This window comes from Macaca nemestrina, chromosome X (assembly GCF_043159975.1).
Source record: "Macaca nemestrina isolate mMacNem1 chromosome X, mMacNem.hap1, whole genome shotgun sequence".
NCBI classification, from domain to species: Eukaryota; Metazoa; Chordata; class Mammalia; order Primates; family Cercopithecidae; genus Macaca; species Macaca nemestrina.
In genome coordinates, this window is record NC_092145.1 from 68,554,768 (window position 1) to 68,576,020 (window position 21,253).

At 34.4% G+C, this 21,253-nt stretch overlaps 2 protein-coding genes across 8 annotated transcripts in view; one reads left to right on the forward strand and one right to left on the reverse strand.

The window, feature by feature from the left end:
* LOC105488007 (dachshund family transcription factor 2) overlaps window positions 1–21,253 on the reverse strand; it is a 692,336-nt gene that overhangs the window by 668,659 nt on the left and 2,424 nt on the right. The gene's annotated exons all lie outside the window — the stretch shown is intronic.
* LOC105488009 (putative elongation factor 1-alpha-like 3) lies at window positions 10,380–11,529 on the forward strand. Its single transcript, XM_011751658.3, has 2 exons — window positions 10,380–10,959; window positions 11,000–11,529. Exons 1-2 carry the CDS (start codon window positions 10,514–10,516, stop codon window positions 11,484–11,486), a joined length of 933 nt encoding a protein of 310 aa, XP_011749960.2. The 5' UTR covers window positions 10,380–10,513; the 3' UTR covers window positions 11,487–11,529.

Genomic DNA, 21,253 nt, shown 5'->3' on the forward strand with positions numbered 1-21,253 from the left:
AAGACATAATTGTCAGATTCACCAAAGTTGAAATGAAGGAAAAACTGTTAAGGGCAGCCAGAGAGAAAAGTCAGGTTACCCACAAAGGGAAGCCCATCAGACTAACAGCAGATCTCTCGGCAGAAACTCTACAAGCCAGAAGAGAGTGGGGGCCAATATTCAACATTCTTAAAGAAAAGAATTTTCAACTCAGAATTTCATATCCAGCCAAACTAAGTGTCATCAGTGAAGGAGAAATAAAATCCTTTACAGATAAGCAAATGCTTAGAGATTTTGTCACCACCAGGCCTGCCCTACAAGAGACCCTGAAGGAAGCACTAAACATGGAAAGGAACAACTGGTACCAGCCATTGCAAAACCATACCAAAATGTAAAGACCATCAATGCTATGAAGAAACTGCATCAACTAACGAGCAAAATAACCAGCTAATATCACAATGACAGGATCAAGTTCACACATTACAATATTAACCTTAAATGTAAATGGACTAAATGCTCCAATTAAAAGACACAGACTGGCAAATTGGATATAGAGTCAAGACCCATCAGTTTGCTGTATTCAGGAGACCCATCTCACATGCAGAGACACACATAGGCTCAAACTAAAGGGATGGAGGAAGATCTACCAAGTAAATGGAGAACAAAAAAAAAAAGCAGGGGTTACAATACTAGTCTCTAATAAAACAGACTTTAAACCATCAAAGATCAAAAGAGACAAAGAAGGCCATTACATAATGGTAAAGGGGTCAATTCAACAGGAAAAGCTAACTATCCTAAATATATATGCACCCAATACAGGAGCACCCAGATTCATAAAGCAAGTCCTTAGAGACTTACAAAGAGACTTAGATTCCCATACAATAATGATGGGGACTTCAACACTCCACTGTCAACATTAGACAGATCAACAAGACAGAAAGTTAACAAGGATATCCAGGAATTGAACTCAACTCTGCACCAAGCAGACGTAATAGATATCTACAGAACTCTCCACCCCAAATCAACAGAATATACATTCTTCTCAGCACCACATCACACTTATTCCAAAATTGACAACATAATTGGAAGTAAAGCACTCCTCAGCAAATGTAAAAGAACAGAAATTATAACAAACTCTCTCTCAGACCACAGTGCAATCAAACTAGGACTCAGGACTAAGAAACTCAATCAAAACTGCTCAACTACATGGAAACTTAACAACCTGCTCCTGAATGACTACTGGGTACATCACAAAAATGAAGGCAGAAATGAAGATGTTCTTTGAAACCAATGAGAACAAAGATACAACATACCAGAATCTCTGGGACACATTTAAAGCAGTGTGTAGAGGGAAATTTATAGCACTAAATGCCCATAAGAGAAAGCTGGAAAGATGTAAAATTGACACTCTAACATCACAATTAAAAGAACTGGAGAAGCAAGAGCAAATACATTCAAAAGCTAGCAGAAGGCAAGAAATAACTAAGATCAGAGCAGAACTGAAAGAGATAGAGACACAAAAAACCCTCCAAAAAATCAATGAATCCAGGAGTTGGTTTTTTGAAAAGATCAACAAAATTGATAGACCGCTAGCAAGACTAATAAAGAAGAAAAGAGAGAAGAATCAAATAGACGCAATAAAAAATGATAAAGGGGATATCACCACCAACCCCACAGAAATACAAACTACCATCAGAGAATACTATAAACTCCTCTATGCCAATAAACTAGAAAATCTAGAAGAAATGGATAATTTCCTGGACACTTACACTCTCGCAAGACTAAACCAGGAAGAAGTTGAATCCCTGAATAGACCAATAGCAGGCCCTGAAATTCAGGCAATAATTAATAGCCTACCAACCAAAAAAAGTCCAGGACCAGATGGATTCACAGCTGAATTCTACCAGAGGTACAAGGAGGAGCTGGTACCATTCCTTCTGAAACTACTCCAATCAATAGAAAAAGAGGGAAACCTCCCTAACTCATTTTATGAGGCCAACATCATCCTGATACCAAAGCCTGGCAGAGACACAACAAAAAAAAGAGAATTTTAGACCAATATCCCTGATGAACATTGATGCAAAAATCCTCAATAAAATACGGGCAAACCTAATCCAGCAGCACATCAAAAAGCTTATCCACCATGATCAAGTGGGCTTCATCCCTGGGATGCAAGGCTGGTTCAGCACACGCAAATCAATAAACGTAATCCAGCATATAAACAGAACCAAAGACAAAAACTACATGATTATCTCAATAGATGCAGAAAAGGCCTTTGACAAAATTCAACAGCCCTTCATGCTAAAAACGCTCAATAAATTCAGCATTGATGGAATGTATCTCAAAATAATGAGAGCTATTTATGACAAACACACAGACAATATCATACTGAATGGGCAAAAATTGGAAGCATTCCCTTTGAAAACTGGCACAAGACAGGGATGCCCTCTCTCACCACTCCTATTCAACATAGTGTTGGAAGTTCTGGCTAGGGCAATCAGGCAAGAGAAAGAAATCAAGGGTATTCAGTTAGGAAAAGAAGAAGTCAAATTGTCCCTGTTTGCAGATGATATGATTGTATATTTTGAAAACCCCATCATGTCAGCCCAAAATCTCCTTAAGCTGATAAGAATCTTCAGCAAAGTCTCAGGATACAAAATTAATGTGCAAAAATCACAAGCATTCTTATACACCAGTAACAGACAAACAGAGAGCCAAATCAGGAATGAACTTCCATTCACAATTGCTTCAAAGATAATAAAATACTTAGGAATCCAACTTATAAGGGATGTGAAAGACCTCTTCAAGGAGAACTACAAACCACTGCTCAGTGAAATCAAAGAGGACACAAACAAATGGAAGAACATACCATGCTCATGGATAGGAAGAATCAATATCGTGAAAATGGCCACAGTGCCCAAGGTAATTTATAGATTCAAAGCCATTCCCATCAAGCTACCGATGACTTTCTTCACATAATTGGAAAAAACTGCTTTAAAGTTCATATGAAACCAAAAAAGAGCCCGCATTGCCAAGACAATCCTAAGTCAAAAGATCAAAGCTGGAGGCATCATGCTACCTGACTTCAAACTATACTACAAGGCTACAATAACCAAAACAGCATGGTACTGGTATAGTACAAAACAGAGCTATAGACCAATGGAACAGAACAGAGTCCTCAGAAATAATACCACACATCTACAGCCATCTGATCTTTCACAAACCTCAGAAAAACAAGAAATGGGGAAAGGATTCCCTATTTAATAAATGGTGCTGGGAAAATTGGCTTGCCATATGTAGAAAGCTGAAACTGGATCCATTCCTTACTCCTTATACGAAAATTAATTCAAGATGGATTAGAGACTTAAATGTTAGACCTAATACCATAAAAACCCTAGAAGAAAACCTAGGTAATACCATTCAGGACAGAGGCATGGGCAAGGACTTCATGACTAAAACACCAAAAGCAATGGCAACAAAAGCCAAAATTGACAAATGGGATCTAATTAAACTAAAGAGCTTCTGCACAGCCAAGGAAACTACCATCAGAGTGAACAGGCAACCTACAGAATGGGAGAAAATTTTTGCAATCTACTCATCTGACCAAGGGCTAATATCCAGAACCTACAAAGAACTCAAACAAATTTACAAGAAAAAAACAAACAACCCCATCAAAAAGTGGGCAAAGGATATGAACAGACATTTCTCAAAAGAAGACATTCATACAGCCAACGGACACATGAAAATATGCTCGTCGTCACTGGCCATCAGAGAAATGCAAATCAAAACCACAATGAGATACCATCTCACACCAGTTAGAATGGCGATCATTAAAAAGTCAGGAAACAACAGGTGCTGGAGAGGATGTGGAGAAATAGGAACACTTTTACACTGTTGGTGGGATTGTAAACTGGTTCAATCATTGTGGAAAACAGTATGGCGATTCCTCAAGGATCTAGAACTAGAAATACCATATGACCCAGCCATCCCATTATTGGGTATATACCCAAAGGATTATAAATCATGCTGCTATAAAGACACATGCACATGTATGTTTATTGTGGCACTATTCACAATAGTAAAGACTTGGAATCAACCCAAATGTCCATCAGTGACAGACTGGATTAAGAAAATGTGGCACATATACACCATGGAATACTATGCAGCCATAAAAAAAGATGAGTTTGTATCCTTTGTAGGGACATGGATGCAGCTGGAAACCATCATTCTCAGCAAACTATCACAAGAACAGAAAACCAAACAGCGCATGTTCTCACTCATAGGTGGGAATTGAACAATGAGATCACGTGGACTCTGGAAGGGGAACATCACACACCGGGGCCTATTATGGGGAGGGGCGAGGGGGGAGGGATGACATTGAGAGTTATACCTGATGTAAATGACGAGTTGATGGGTGCTGATGAGTTGATGGGTGCAGCACACAAACATGGCACAGGTCTACAAATGTAACAAACCTGCACGTTGTGTACATGTACCCTAGAACTTAAAGTATAATAATAAAAATAAAATAAATTAAAAAAAGAAAAGCCTGGGACCTGAAGGCTTTACTGATAAATTCTACCAAACATTTAAAAAAGAATGAAACCCCATACTACTCAAACTATTCCAAAAAAATAGAGGAGGAGGGAATACTTCCACACTGAATCTATGAGGCAAGTATTAACCTGACACCCAAACCAGACAAAAACACATCAAAAATGAAAACTACAGTCCAATACCTCATATGAATTTGATGTAAAAATCCTCAGCAAAATATTAGCAAGCCAAATTCAGGAATACATTAGAAAGATCATTCATTCAACATGACCAAGTGGGATTTATCGCTGGGATGCAAGGCTGGTTCAGCATATACAAATCAATTGCTTTGACACATCATATCAACAGAATAAAGAATAAAAACTATGTAATCATTTCAAATGATGCTAGAAAAGCATTTGGTGAAGTCCAACATCCTTCATGTTAAAAAGCCTCAAAAAACTGGGGATAGAAGGAATATATCTCAACATAATAAGAGCCATATATGACAGACCCACAGCTAGTATCATACTAAATGAGAAAAAACTGAAAGCCTTTCCTTTAAGATCTGGAACATGACAAGGATGCCCACTATCATCGCTGTTATTCAACATAGTACTGGAAGGCCTAGCTAGAGCAATCACACAAGAAAAAAATATAAAGGGCAGCCAAATTAAAAAGGAAGAAGTCAAACTATGCTTGTTTGCAGATGATATGATCTTATATTTGGAAAAACATAAAGACTCCACAAGAAAGTTGTTAGAACTGATAAACAAATTAAGTAAAATTACAGAATACGAAATCAACGTACAAATATCAGTGGCATTTCTATATGCCAGCAGTGAACAATCTGAAAAAGAAAAAATTATAAAACTTACATGGAACCACAAAAGACCCAGAATAACCAAACCTACCCTAACCAGAAAAGCAAAACTAGAAGAGTCTTATTACCTTACTTCAAATTATACTACAGAGCTATAAGGAACCAAAACAGCATGTTACTGGCATAAAAACAGATATATACACCGATTGGAACAGAATAGAGAACCCAGAAGCAAATCCGCAAACCTACAGTGAACTCATTTTCAACAAAGGTGCCAAAAATATACCCTAGGGAAAAGAAAATCTCTTCAATAAAGAGTGCTGGGAAAAGTGGAAATGTATACACAGAGGAATGAAGCTAGATCCCTATGTCTCACCATATGAAAAAATCAAATCAAAATGGATTAAAGACTTAAATCTAACACCTCAAACTGTGAAACTGCTACAACTTTGGGGAAGATCTCCAGGGTATTGGTCTGGGCAAAGATTTCTTGAGCAACACCCCCACAAGTATAGGCAACCAAAGCAAAAATGAACAAACGGGATCACATCCAGTTAAAAAGCTTCTGCACAGCAAAGGATACATTTAATAAAGTGAAGAGACAACCCACAAAATAGAAGAAAATATTTGCAAACTACCCATGTGACAAGGGATTAATAACCAGAATATATAAGGAGCTCAAACAACTATATATGAAAAAAATCTAATAATCCAATTAAAAAAAAATGAGTGAAAGATTTGAGAAGACATTTCTCAAATGGCAAACAGGTATAAGAAAAGGTGCCCAACATCATTTGTCATCAGAGAAATGCAAATCAAAACTACAATGAGATACCCTCTCACCCCAATGTAAATTGCTTATATCCAAAGGACAGGCAATAATAAACACTGGTGAGGATGTAGAGAAAAGGGGAGCTTCATACATTGGTGGAAATGTAAGTTAGTACAACAACTATGGAGAACATTTTGGAGCATCCTCAAAAAACTAAAATTTGAGCTACCATTTGATCCAGCAATACCACTGCAGAGTATATACACAAAAGAAACAAAATCAGTATATCAAAGAGATACCTGCACTCCCTTGTTCATTGCAGCACTGTTTACGATAGCTAAGATTTGGAAGCAACGTAAGTTCCATCAACAGATGAATGGATAAAGAAAATGTGGTACACAATTGCCCCAAAAAGAATAAAATACCTCTGAATACAGTGAACCAGAGAGGTGAAAGATCTCTACAATGAGAATTACAAAACACTGATTAAAAAAAAAAAATCAGAGACAATACGAATGGAAAAACATCCCATCCCATGCTTATGGGTAGAAAGAATCAGTATCATTAAAATGGTCACACTGCCCAAAGCAATTTACAGATCCGATGCTATTCCTATCAAACTACCAATGACATTCTTCACAAAACTAGAAAAAAAAAAAACTATTTTAAAATTCATATAGAACCAAAAAAGAGCCTGAATAGCCAAGGCATTCCTAAGCAAAAAGAACAAAGCTGGAGGCATCATGTTACCCAACTTCATACTATATTACAGGACTACAGTAATCAAAAAAGCATGGTACTGATAAAAAAACAGACACACAGACCAATGGAACAGAATACAGAACACAGAAACAAGGCCGCACACTTACAACAACCTGATCTTAAACAAACCTGACAAAGACAAACAATGAGGAAAAGACTCCCTATTCAATAAATGGTGCTGGGATAACTATCTAGACATATGCAGAAGACTGAAGCTGGACCCCTTCCTTACACCATATACTAAACTCAACTCGAGAAGGATTAAAGTCTTAAATGTAAAACTCAAAACTATTAAAATCCTGGAAGGCAACCTAGTCAATACCATCCTGGACAGAGGAACGGCCAAAGACTTCATGACAAAGACACCAAAGGCAACCGAGACAAAAGCAAAAATTGACAAATGGAATCTAATTAAATTTAAGAGCTTCTGAACAGCAAAAGAAACTATCAACAGAGTGAACAGACAGTCTACAGAATGGGAGAAAATATTTGCAAACTATGCATTTGATAAAGGTAATATCAAATATCTGTAAGGAACTTAAACAATTTTACAAGAAAAAAACAAACCACCCCATTAAAAAGTGAGCAAACACTTTTCAAAAGAAGACAGACATGTGACCAACAAGCATATGAAAAAAGTTCAATATCACTGATCATTAGAGAAACCAAATCAAAACCACAAGGAGATACCATGTCACACCAGTCAGAATGGCTATTATTAGAAAGCAAAAATAAAAAATAAAAAAAAATAAATAACATGCTGGCGAGGTTGCAGAGAAAAGGGAACACTTATACACTGCTGGGCAGAGTGTAAATTAGTTCAACCATTGTGTAAAACAGTTTAGTGATCCCTCAAAGAGCTAAAAGCAGAACTACTATTTGAGCAATCCCAGTACTGGGTATATAACCAAAGGAATATAATTTGTTTTATTATAAAGACAAACGTGTGTGTCTGTTCATTGCAACGCTATTCACAATAGCAGACATAGAATCAACATAAATGCCCATCAATGACAGAACGGATAAAAAAAGTGATACATATACACCATGGAATATTATGCAGCCATAAAAGATAATGAGATTGTGTCTTTTGTGGGAGGGTAGAGGCTATTATCCTCAGCAAACTAATGCAAGAACAGAAAACTAAATAGCACATATTCTCACTTGTAAGTGGGAGCTAAATGATGAGAACTTATGAACGCAAAGAAGTAAACAACAGACACTGGGATATACTTAAGTGGGGAGGGTGGGAGGAGAAAGAGGAGCAGAAAAGATTATTATTGGTTACTGGGCTTAATTCCTGGGTGATGAAATAATCTGTATAACAAATCCCAGTCACATGAGTCTACCTATGTAACAAAACTACACAGGTATTCCTGAATCTAAAATAAACATTAAAAAAAGAAAATGTGGTATATACACACGATGGAGTCCTATCAGCCATAAAAAAGAATGAGACCCAGTCATTGGAAACAACATGTATGGAACTGGAGATCATTATGCTAAATGAAATAATCCAGGCACAGGAAGACACACATCACATGTTCTCACTTATTTGTGGGATCTTAAAATCAAAAAAAAAAAAAAAAACAATGAGCTAATAGACACAGAAAGTAGAAGGATGGTTACCAGAGGCTTGGAAGAATAGTGAGGGGCTGGAGGGAAGGTGGGGATGGTTAATGGGTACAAAAAAAATAGAGGGAATGAATAAGACCTACTATTTTATAGTACAGTAGGGTGACTAGAGTCAATATAACTTAATTGTACATTTTAAAATAACTTAGAGTGTAATTAAATTGTTTGTAACTCAAAGAATAAATGCTTGAGTGGATGGATACCCCACTCTCCATGATGTGGTTATTTCATATTGCATGCCTATATCAAAATATCTCATGTACCCCATAAATACATACATCTACTATGTAACCACAAAAATTTTAAAAAATAACTTAAAAATAAACTTTTACCTAAAAAATGTATACACAAAAATATAAATAATTTATTCTCAACACGTTTCAAAAATGTGCTATGGCAAGCTAGAATCAATCAAACAGAACAGGAATAGTAAGAACATTTACCAAGGATATGTAAATGGACATTTTATAATTTTTTAATTAAAGTAACATTTACAAGAATACTAAACGAATATTACTTTAATATAACATGTATACAAATGTTTTATTAAGGTTTTTAATGCCGCCTCAAATGGAATAATATTTCTACATTTTGCCTTTAGTAATTTTTCTTTTTATTCACAGCTAATATTTGTATGTCTTTTGTTCCTGTTCATTATTAATTTGATTAATCTTACCACTAAAATGAAGACAATTAAAAGGGATAATTCATTCAAGAACTCTATGCATATGCCTTTATCAGTACACTCTATACTGCCTACTTCCCCCCTATCAGTTAGTTCCTGGTCTATTCTCTATTTACATTAGAAACATTTTCTCAACAAGTTTTTTCCACCCTTTTTTAGCTTCATTCCTTTGTTCATTCCCAAATAGAACTCTATCAATGCTAACATGACCAAAATATAGTCCTCCTGTCTGTAAAATCAAGAGGCTTCCCAAATAACGGAAAACTAAATTATTGAGCTTCACTGCCCCTTCTTTGAAGGAACATGAATCCATATGGGACAAAGGCTTTTACATATTTCCCACTAATGTAGAGAAAGACCTCAAAAAAAAAGGAATTCTCGGATTTTATTTACATTTATAAACTGAGAACCATCTTGGAAACAAAAAAAAAAATTAAAAAAAAAAAGAAACAAAACACCAAACTGAATACACAGCATATCTGTCATTCAATTCAATGAGACTAAACCATAAATAATGAAAGCTTTAGGCTGCTCTGCCTATGGAGTAGTCATTCCTTTGTTCCTTTACTTTCTTGATGAACTTACTTTCACTTGAAAACAAGGAAGAATAATAAAAGCTTTAGATTGTGGCAGAATAGGGATTATGTAAACATCATATGACTTCATAAAAAAGAACATGCTCCTAAAATAACAAAAACCTGTCAGTCCTCAAGGAACAACCCAAAAGAACTGCAAATGTAAGAATGTGGCTCTGTCAAATGTACGTACACCAATTAAACACTGGAGCAGTTACTATTCTCTTTAGAGGTCACAGTGTTCTATATGTGCCCATCATCAAAATGACTGCTCTTGACAGGATATAATCAGCATCAAGACTATATAATGTTCCTTTTCTTAATTGCAAGCTGAAAATCAATTAATTATTCTCTTCACAGAGTAGAAACGCTTCACAAAAATCTGATTTAGAGTTATACTCATCAATGCATTCCAACCCAAAGCTATAATTCCTCTGGTGTCAAGAAATTTTTATGTAACTGAAGGAAGATGGTTATTTAGGGGTTCTAAACACAGGAAAGTGTATTAAAGTAAACAACTGGCCTCATGTAATTTGCCAGGTTTTGATCTGCTAACACCTGTAATGACTACTGTATTCATTAAGAACGTGATTACAGGGACATCTCAGGTTGACTGTGCTGTCCTGATTAGTGTTGCTGGTGTTGGTGAATTTGAAGCTGGTATCTCCAAGAATGGGCAGACCAGTAAGCATGCCCTCCTGGCTTACACACTGGGTGTGAAACAACTAATTGTTGGTGTTAACAAAATGGATTCCACTGAGCCACCCTACAGCCAGCAGAGATACGAGGAAATCATTAAGGAAGTCAGCACTTACATTAAGAAAATTGGCTACAACCCCAACACAGTAGCATTTATGCCAATTTCTGGTCGGAATGATGACAACATGCTGGAGCCAAGTGCTAACGTGCCTTGGTTCAAGGGATGGAAAGTCACCTGTACAGATGGCAATGCCAGTGGAACCACACTGCTTGAGGCTCTGGACTACATCCTACCACCATCTCGTCCAACTGACAAGCCCTTGCGCCTGCCTCTCCAGGATGTCCACAAAATTGGTGATATTGGTACTGTACCTGTTGGTCAAGTGAAGACTGGTGTTCTCAAACCCGGTATGGTAGTCACCTTTGTTGCAGTCGATGTTACAACTGAAATAAAGTCTGTTGAAAGGCACCAGGAAGCTTTGAGTGAAATGAAGCTTTGAGTGAAATAAAGCTTTGAGTGAATTGAAATAAAGCTTTATTCCTGGGAACAATGTGGGCTTCAATGTCAAGAATGTGTCCGTCAAGGATGTTCGTTCTGGCAACATTGCTGGTGACAGCAAAAATGGCCCACCAATGAAAGCAGCCGGCATCACTGCTCAGGTGATTATCCTGAACCATCCAGGGCAAATCAGTGCTGGCTATGCCCCTGTACTGGATTGCCACATGGCTCACATTGCATGCAAGTTTGCTGAGCTGAAGGAAAAGACTGATCACCTTTCTGGTAAGCAGCTGGAAGATGGCTCTAAATTCTTGAAGTCTGGTGATGCTGCCATCATTGATATGGTTCCTGGCAACCTCGTGTGTATTAAAAGCTTCTCAGACTATCCTCCTCTGGGTCACTTTGCTGTTTGTGATGTGAGACAGACAGTTGGTGTGGGTGTCATCAAAGCAGTGAACCAGAAGGCTGCTGGAGCTGGCAAGGTCACCAAGTCTGCCCAGAAAGCTCAGAAGGCTAAATGAATATTATCCCTAATATCTGCCACCCGAGTCTTAATCAGTGGTGGAAGAAGAGTCTCTGAACTCTTTGTTTCAATTGGCCATTTAAGTTTAATAGTAAAAGACTGGTTAATGATAACAATGCATTGTAAAACCTTCAGAAGGAAATAAAAATGTTTTGTGGACCACTTCATTTTTTTTTTTTTTTTTTTGTGGGTTTTTTTTTTTTTTTTTTTTTTTTTTTTTTTTTTTTTGCATGTGGCAGTTTTAAGTTATTAGTTTTTAAAATCAATACTTTTTAGGCCGGGCGCGGTGGCTCAAGCCTGTAATCCCAGCACTTTGGGAGGCCGAGACCGGCGGATCACGAGGTCAGGAGATCGAGACCATCCTGGCTAACCCAGTGAAACCCCGTCTCTACTAAAAAATACAAAAAACTAGCCGGGCGAGGCGGCGGGCGCCTGTAGTCCCAGCTACTCGGGAGGCTGAGGCAGGAGAATGGCGTGAACCCGGGAGGCGGAGCTTGCAGTGAGCTGAGATCCGGCCACTGCACTCCAGCCTGGGCGACAGACCAAGACTCCATCTCAAAAAATAAATAAATAAATAAAAAATAAAATAAAATCAATACTTTTTAATGGAAACAACTTGACCAAAATCTGTCACATAATTTTGAGACCCATTAAAAGAGAGTTTAATGAGAAAAAAAGTAAATAAAATTGAATATTAGAATAAGTAAATTTTATTTAGACAGGTAAATATGCCAAGAACATTTTATAATGCACTGCAAAGCCAAATCAATGTTATTTTAATTTTCCACATTTCTGAATTATATGTATTATTTATTCTTCCTTCCACTAATGTAGGTTAGCTGAGAGTTAACCATGAAACAATAAATCTCAACCTAGATAATGTGGAGATGAAACAATAAGAATGTAGCGAGTTCTTAGTATTACCACTTCCCCTGATAAGGAGACTTGCACATAGTAGGTGCTTACTAAATATTTGTCAAAATGAATTGAATTGGAAAATATCACACTTATATGTTTAAAATTAATATGCTAATTGGCTTATAAAGTGAGACCTGAAGATTGTATGCTATGCATAAAATGTACTATGGAGTAATGTTTTTTCTATGAACAAATTCCCCTTTTGCATACCTCAGATAAAAACCTAGGGGGAACTCACAGATTTTTCTACAAAATAAATTTAGAAGTTTAGCAGGTTACAGGATATTTTCAAAGCAGCAAGCTTAACAGTAACATTAAACATTTAATTATACATGTTTGCAAATAATCTGGTTTTCTAAACTTATTTACATTTAAACATAACATATTAAAGGTCAATGTACTCTGGATGAATTAAAAACAAATCACTCATCTGTTTTAATTTTTGGCATAATACTGTATAGGACCACATGCAAAGCAAATGATGCTCTAAGACTGAGGATCTTACTAATTTAAAACTCTTAACACAAATCAAAGCAAGCTTTTTAACATAAATTTTTTAAAAATCCACAGTTGCACATTTTATTACAAAAACATGTGTTTCATGGATTGATTAACTTTATGAATTTAACAATTCATATCCCTTTTAACAAATATATAAAAAGTTACTAAGGTCAATTAACTATGGTCATTCTTAAGTGGAAATACATGTTTTATTTCATGCTCCTTTTTATGTGTACTTTATAAGCACACTTTCTGCTCTCATAAAACTAAAATGCCTTGTTTTGTATCTTAATAACTGACTATTTTTAGTTGGACTTTCCTGGTATAATTCTAAAGACTGAAAAATGGTCTAATGTTTACTGATATAATGCATGAGGCAGATATGGGAAAGGAAATTTAAGGATTATTCAATAATAGATGTGGCAAAATTTTGTAATCTCAAATATTTCATAATTTAGTAAATATAATAGGAGGGATAATACAGCTTATACACCTTAAGCTAATGATAGCATAATGGTAGTCTGTACGGTCCATGAAAGAACAGACTGTTTTGTTCATTTCATTCACAGCACCTAGCACCTAGACCACTGCCTGGCACCACAAAGAATACCCTTAATAAATGCTCGACAGACACACACACACACACACACACACACATGCACACACATGCACACACACACACAGGCTATCATAACAAATCTAATCATGAGCGATCAAAATGGTTGTGAAGAAGTTTTTAAAATTTCATTTAAATGCCAATAATTAAGTAGATAGACATGAATTTTCCAAATGTCTACAGCTTAAAGACAATACAGCAAAAGACATGCTCACTGGTTGCCACTGCACTCCCGCCTGGGTGACAGAGCCAGACCTTGTCCCAAACAAAAACGAAAACAAAACACACACCAAAAAAAAACCCATACTCACTGGGATCTAACTTATGTCCTCTGGGGGGGTCAACTTGAGGTTTGGTAATTAAACTTCCTTGGATTGAACCCAAAAGGGGAACCATATCATAATGCATCCCATCTTATCATCAGTAGTGTTATATAGAGCAAGTCTTCGGTGTGTGCACATTTACTATCATTTTAGAATGATCAAGGCTTTGACTACATATATAATATTATATGGATGATCATATTAAATTTTTTACATAGTTTCTGTGAATTTAGTATGCTTTAATATGGCACTAAACTCAAGATTCTTAAAATAGGTACTCTGTAATTGCACCTATACCCTACTACCAAAGGCCATTAAGAGACAGTATAGTCTTATACGATAATTACATATGTTTTCAAAACGTTTTTACTTCAGTATAGCAGGATATCTCATAATGCACACATAACATACATAATGCATTAACAGTATGATAATAAAAATAAATTTTTCTAAATATTGTTTGTAAAAATAAATACATAATTAACATTGTTTGTGATGATAGTACTATATTTTTAGACAAACATGAGAGATAGACTTCTCACAAAATAACTGAAAGCTCAGAAACTAACATATTGCTGTAAGCTATAATGGTTATAACTGTTAATCCAATACACCTTTTATACAAACCCATAAACACATGAGTGGAAAAATAGCACAGATGTTCATCTCTAATGCAATTTCCATTCAATTTCCTAAGTGCGGTCCCTGTGTGCAAACTAGCTTAACGTTATGTTTAGCTTGCAAATTCTTTTAATAAATAATGAATGCAATAAAACTAGATCAATGGCAAGCTGAGAAATCATAAAAAAAAAAAAAAAGGCTTTTGTGTTCAGGCTGTTGCCCACTTCAAACTTTAATCCGGCGACAGATCAATATTACTTTTTTCTTTTAACCTATCACATAAATAGCAGATAGACTAAATGTAGCCCAAATGCTGTTACCAGCTAGTAGTTGCTAGCAACCTGATAAGATCACTGTACACAACTGCAATCGAATGCTATATACCTTTGTATACACACTACATTACGCACCATTAAACAGTCAATTTGTTTAAAAATAAAAAGATTATACAGCAATAAAAATACTGTGGTTTATTATTTTTTAAACTTTCCGGTACTATGTATTTTTCCAGTAGTATGATTACAAAGTTTCCACCACAATTTGCTCTAATAAACAAAGTAATTGTAATGGGTCAAAATAGTACACAGATACAAGTAGTTTCAACTTCAGGGTTCCTAGATTAAAGGAAATTTTACTCTTCAAAATTAATTACACCTGAAAGAATTAAGTTCTTTTAAATGGGTGGTGAGGAGGATAGTTCATGCAAATTTGAGTTTCCATTGGATTGGGTCTTAAGATTATTCAGTAAAAAAAATCAAATCACTATTTTTAACATGTATTTGTATTTCTAGTCACAGACTAGAAAGAAGGGAGGAAAATCCTCTTTTTACCAACTCATTTTGAATACACATGTATTTACTGTTTGAAAACAGGATCACAAGTCAACTGCCACAAGGGTTAGTGCTCATATCAAGTAGTATAAATCTAAATCACCAATAATCATTTTATGGTCTTAGGCTCACTTTACTTATTAATTCTTGCCTTTTCACAATATCTGAGCATCTCTACTGGGTTTTCACCTAAAGGAAATATCAAGAAGTCATACTTACTTTGAAGATGTACTTCATTTCAAATAGTCTAAGTTCATATACTAGGTTTTGATACCTTTACATGTGTATTTGTGAAAGGTCTATGGCATGATTACAAATTGTTTTATATTGGATTTAAAATTTCAGGATTAGTATCTCTTCAATAACTGCATACTTTAACTATTTCTTACCTTTTGTTAAGGAACATCATAATCTGCAAAGAATTCTGATAAGAGGAATAAATGTGTGTATATGTGTATGCATAGTTGTATTCATTCAACAAATGTGAATTAAGTGTCTAATGTACACACAATATTAGGCTTCATGAACCTTTTCAAAGAACATTACTGGAGTTAAAAATGACTCCTCAGAAATTGTTATTATAAACCCAAGGTTTTGTTTTATGTAACAAATTCAGTTCTCTTTTAAGGATACCATGATAGGTATCCTTTTTCTTAAAGTATATTCAATTTTGCATAAAACAACTTGTGTTACTTCTTAAACTCAGTCTCAGTATAATATTTTCACCAATTTTAACATATAAATTTAGTGTTGAAGAAGGATGTGGTGAGATACCACCATGAATGCATTTACACGTTTTAAAGAAAATTTGAAAAAAAGTTAACCATTGTCCCATAATTTACTGAAGTTCATTTTAAACTTCTCTTTAAACTCTACCATAGATAATAGTATAGGTATCATAAACATCCAACATTAGCCTAACTGATGGAGATACAATTTTTCCTGAATTTGAGATCTAAACAGTATCATAGAACAGTGTTAACTGTTTTCCTATTCTAATAAAGGTAGGAATAAAATTATGATTAAGGAATACTGTATAGGCTTTCAAAGAGGATCTACTTCTAAAAACTGATTTTTAAAATACATATTCTTCAGAAAGCTGAATAAGAGAAAGTTTGAACCTCCTTTTTAAAATTTGCATTTTCAAATATCAGACTAACTGAAAAGTTATATCACCTACAATATTAAATTCAAAATATTTCACATCAGTTGACAGTATTGTTTCTCTCTCAGAATCAAGGAAACAAAGCCATGGGTTAAATGAAATGAAGGATGGTAGTTATGATATTTAAGGGAGGTAAGTAATAAATTTCACAAGAGTGATATCAAAGCTCCTTTTGGTGACCCTATGCTTTTCTATAGCTTAAGAAATTAAACTATAAAAGTAGCATTTATTGCTACTGGATAATTTATGATTTATAAATAATTACCCAGAATATAAATATATTAACATGAAATAAACTTTTCTGGGATTTTCAGCATTACAAAGTGAATAAATGATGAATACACAATGGACAGACTGTCTCCTTCCTACTAAAAAAAATACTAAATCCTGAAGGAGTTCTAAATCCCTTCATAAGAGTATATTGCAGCTGCATTAAGCCAACGAAAAGCTTATTAGTAAGGATTTAAAAACTAACACCCTTCTGTAATCAATCTGGATACAGTATTATTCTATTTATAGTGACACTTTCAATGTGTCCCAATCATATATTACTAATTCTCATTTTTCCTGCTATGATTAAATATTAATGTAGAGGCACTATTAAGCAGCTACACTATATTTAGGTTTTAATATGTTGATTTCTACCATTTTGGAATAGTTCACAATATAGCATGAGTATTGAGACTCTTTCCCACGAAAAATCTTAAGATTGATTTGGTATTTTTCTCCGATTCTCAAATAAAATAAATTTAGTTGTTCTAGCAGAAAATGGAAAAAGGGATGCCGCCACTTTAAAAGCTTCAATCTCTTTGACATTGCTGGCAGTGTATGGGAACATTAATGCATCTGTCATGATAACAAGCTAAGAATAACATCTAGACATCAAACCGAGCAGAGAATCCATCTGAAGTGATTCATTCAGATCTGTCTCATTGATTTATTAAACACAGGGCAACATCTGCAGCCTCACAGAGCCGCTTGGTGAAATGAATGCAAGATCAATTCAAATGGAAAAAAGTGTAAAAGAGATAAATCAAAACACAATTTGCATGCAGTTCCACAATCAGGCTTATTGGGTGCAAATGCTCAATTTCCCTTCCAAAGCAAATGTGTTTAAATGTTGTTTTATCTTTTTAGAATTGTGTGATCTGAAGTGACAGTGAAGAGTTTTGCAGGTTGAGATGGTGAAAGAGAAGAAAAGGAGGAAATAAATGCAACCAAAGGCTTTTTGAATATGCAACAAGAATATCATTAATACCTAATTGTTTTGCTTTGAGGGAAAGGTTTGATGTCTTTTTCGCAAAAACATAATATTTTCAGTTTTGGATCAATTAGGATGGTTTTAATACATACTAAAAATGTATAGAGTAGATAACCCCAAATCATTTGTATCTCTAAATGCATAAGACGAAGTGCCACTGGAGAGCGAGATTACCAACTGAAATATAACGTGTTGTGATTAGGCTTTTCATAATTGTATTTGTCTGCTAGAAGCATGTTAAAGACATCTATGAATTTCATTAAGACAAAATAAGGTTACCTAAGAAAGCATCAAATAATTCAGACTTGATATCTTCTATAGGTATTAGGTATTTCCTGTGTAAAACCATATAAAACATTAATGTCTGAAGACCATCATGTACTAATTATTTATTGACATTCATGTGCTATACATTGAGGATCATATAATACATAAAAATCCAAAGATATACTGCATCATGTCATGGATCATTTCTTTAATGCAGTATCCATCACCTAATAAATGAGTGAGGCGCATATGAATACCAGCTAAAGTAGTTAAATACAAAACTGTTGGTTATTCAGAAGCGTATATTTAAAATGAATGTAAACATGGAAGGTCTATGCATTGGCATATAATTATAATTGCTTTAATTATAATCTTGACATCATTCTTCTCATAAAGGACAGAGCATTGTTGACCATGTGGCTGCTTTTAACAGACAATATGACTGTCTTTTCATCATCCTATAGAATAGAATGTGCATTTACTACACAGATTCTTTTCTAAAATGTTTTTATCATTACTTAAAATGTAAGCGATACAGAATATTAGCTCAGGAAAGTGATTCCAGTTCTGCAAAAATTTGATGTTGCCTAACTGTAAATGTAAAACATAAATTTTCAAAGTAAATTATGCTACTCTATATAGATCATGAACTATAAAGTACTCATCAAGTTTGAATACAAAGCTAAACTCATTGAGTGCTCATAATAACCATATTTCTAGTATTTGAAAATAGTTTTAAAATGTTGTAAAATGTGCTTTGATATTAAAAATATCTTTAATAGAAAACCATATTCATGTTCTGTTTGTATACTATCAAAATAACAAGAAACTACAATTGGAAATTTTAAGTTTAAAAACTGAATTCTATTTGGTTTGAATATATGTTGAATTATGTCTCCAAATGCATTACTAAAATGTTTTCTTCATCATACTTTCTTGTTTCGTCAAGCACCCATTTAACTCTAAATGACCGAATAACATTTAATCAGTTGGCCCTCAAACAAAATTAAATGCTGGTCATGAAATCTGACAATATTTTACTTTTATATTGATAGGTACATAAAAAGAGAAACACTCAAATCTATTGATTGTTTAGTCATTTTCATATTTAGGGAAAACAATTTTAATTTAATATTTTACTGCTGCATTAAACTTAGGAGAATTTAGTAAGAAAAATCTATTGCATAAGAGTGAAAATTGTCTACATTCACTCTCTAAACCTGCCTGTCCTCTCTGGTATTAAAAACTATAAGTTTTCTTGTACAAAATATTAAACAGAAATCACAGTGCTTTATCTGCAAAAACAAAATCCAAAACGGTATAGTGTTTTTTTCCCATTTAATGTTGATTATTTTTATCATCTTTTAAAAAAAAATCCTCAAAATAATATCCTTATAATTAATTTTGGAAGTTAACAGTCATGAAGGAAAAACGTTGTACAGTTCTTTGAAATTACAGAGATGTAAACCTTGACTTGTCAAACAGAACAATGAATGGTCAGGAGTTTTAATCTTACTATCTCTCTAGTAGTTGAAGCAGATATTATTTCTTAACTTCTTTTCTAGGAAGACAACTAAATATTTCAATAATTGGCTAATAACAAAATAGTTAATATAAGGCACTGGTAGTTCTTGCTGTGACTTTCAGTACTATCAAAGAAACAATTATGTATATATTTTACTCATTCATTTTTCTTCAGTGTACACAATGGGCACTGAAGCAAATCAAAATGTCACTTCGTAGTAATACCTTAAGGTCCTTGAAAATGACCAATTTGAAAACAGTCCATTTTGTGTGTTCTGGGATGGCATAGAAAGCATTCCAAATGCTCTAAGTCAGGACTTGTACTCTTCCCCACATACTTGACAGAGAGGGGAATAAATGTTTATTATACAGGAAGAGAAAATTGCCAATGACACCATTACAAATAGGCCTTCCATTCAACAACATATAATGAACATTTATCCATCAAGCAATGAAGATGAATCTTCTTTGAAATAAGAATGGTGTTTAAGAGTTTCTATTCGCTAAACATTTACTTTTTTCTTGCACTTCCCTCCCTGCTCTTAGCTAGAAGCACTAAGAAGTCATGAGTCCTGAAGGACAATCCTCTTTAGCCAGATCTCCACTGGTACATCACTCATCTTGGAGCATCTCTATAAGCTCTTCTGTTCCATCTTTCACTCCATCTCAAGGCATCACTGTGCTCTTTTCCTGCATTTCTACTCTCTTCCTGGCCTGGAGTCTCATCTACCTTACTTTGTCTCTCTTGGACCTCTTTCCTATTTACATCCCTTACCTTTCTTTTCACTGAATAGAAAAGTCACAGAAATAATGTGGATCTAAAAATTTCACAATTTTCTTTAAAAAGTCAGATTTGGGGAGTAACTTAAAGTATACATTTCTGTAAATAATCTCACCTAAAGTCATACAGCATTTATTAAATGCATTATTACATTTTGTAATTTTAATAATGTGGTTAGGAGGGCACTTTGGATCAGTAAAATTTGTTGATATCATTTTATCATTAATTAGATTTTTCCCAGAAATTGTGGTTTTCTTCTATCTAAAATTGCAATTTAAGTGTGTTTCTAGTAGTTTTCCTCATCTTCACTAATGGATTGCATTCATAGAATATACTTCATAAATTTTTACAATTAAGAAAATTGCAATACTTGTAACACAGTTTTAAAATATGAATATAACAAACAAAATATCCATAGAGAAAAGAAAATGCAATAGAAGGCACATGAATCACATCACAGATATATTTCTTCCTACATATTTAATATTTATCTATCACCTTTATACACACACATACACACAAGCAATTCACACACACGTAAAGTTACTATTGCTGTGATAAGGAGTAAATAAAAGTTAATTAGATAAAAATAATAACTTAAACATACATGGTATAACAGGGTCCAAAAATATTATAAGATCACCGGCCTCTGGATTTTTTTTTTAATAAGTAGCTCTAATAAAAATTAGGAAAAGTTTTCATTTATAGAGAAAAGTATCAAAATCATATTAAAATACTAATCTATTTGAAAATTGTAGTCATAGGTTTTTCTCAAGAATGTGCAAATTAATTGAGGAAGGAAGAATTTCCTAAGTGTAATAACTGTTCCACTTTAAGAATGGGCATTTGTAAGAGAGGGGAGAGGGGGAAGAGAGAAAGAACAGGGATGGGGAGATGAGAGACTGATAAAGAGAGAGAGTTAATAAGAGAATAGGTTTTCATGTCTGCAATTATTTAA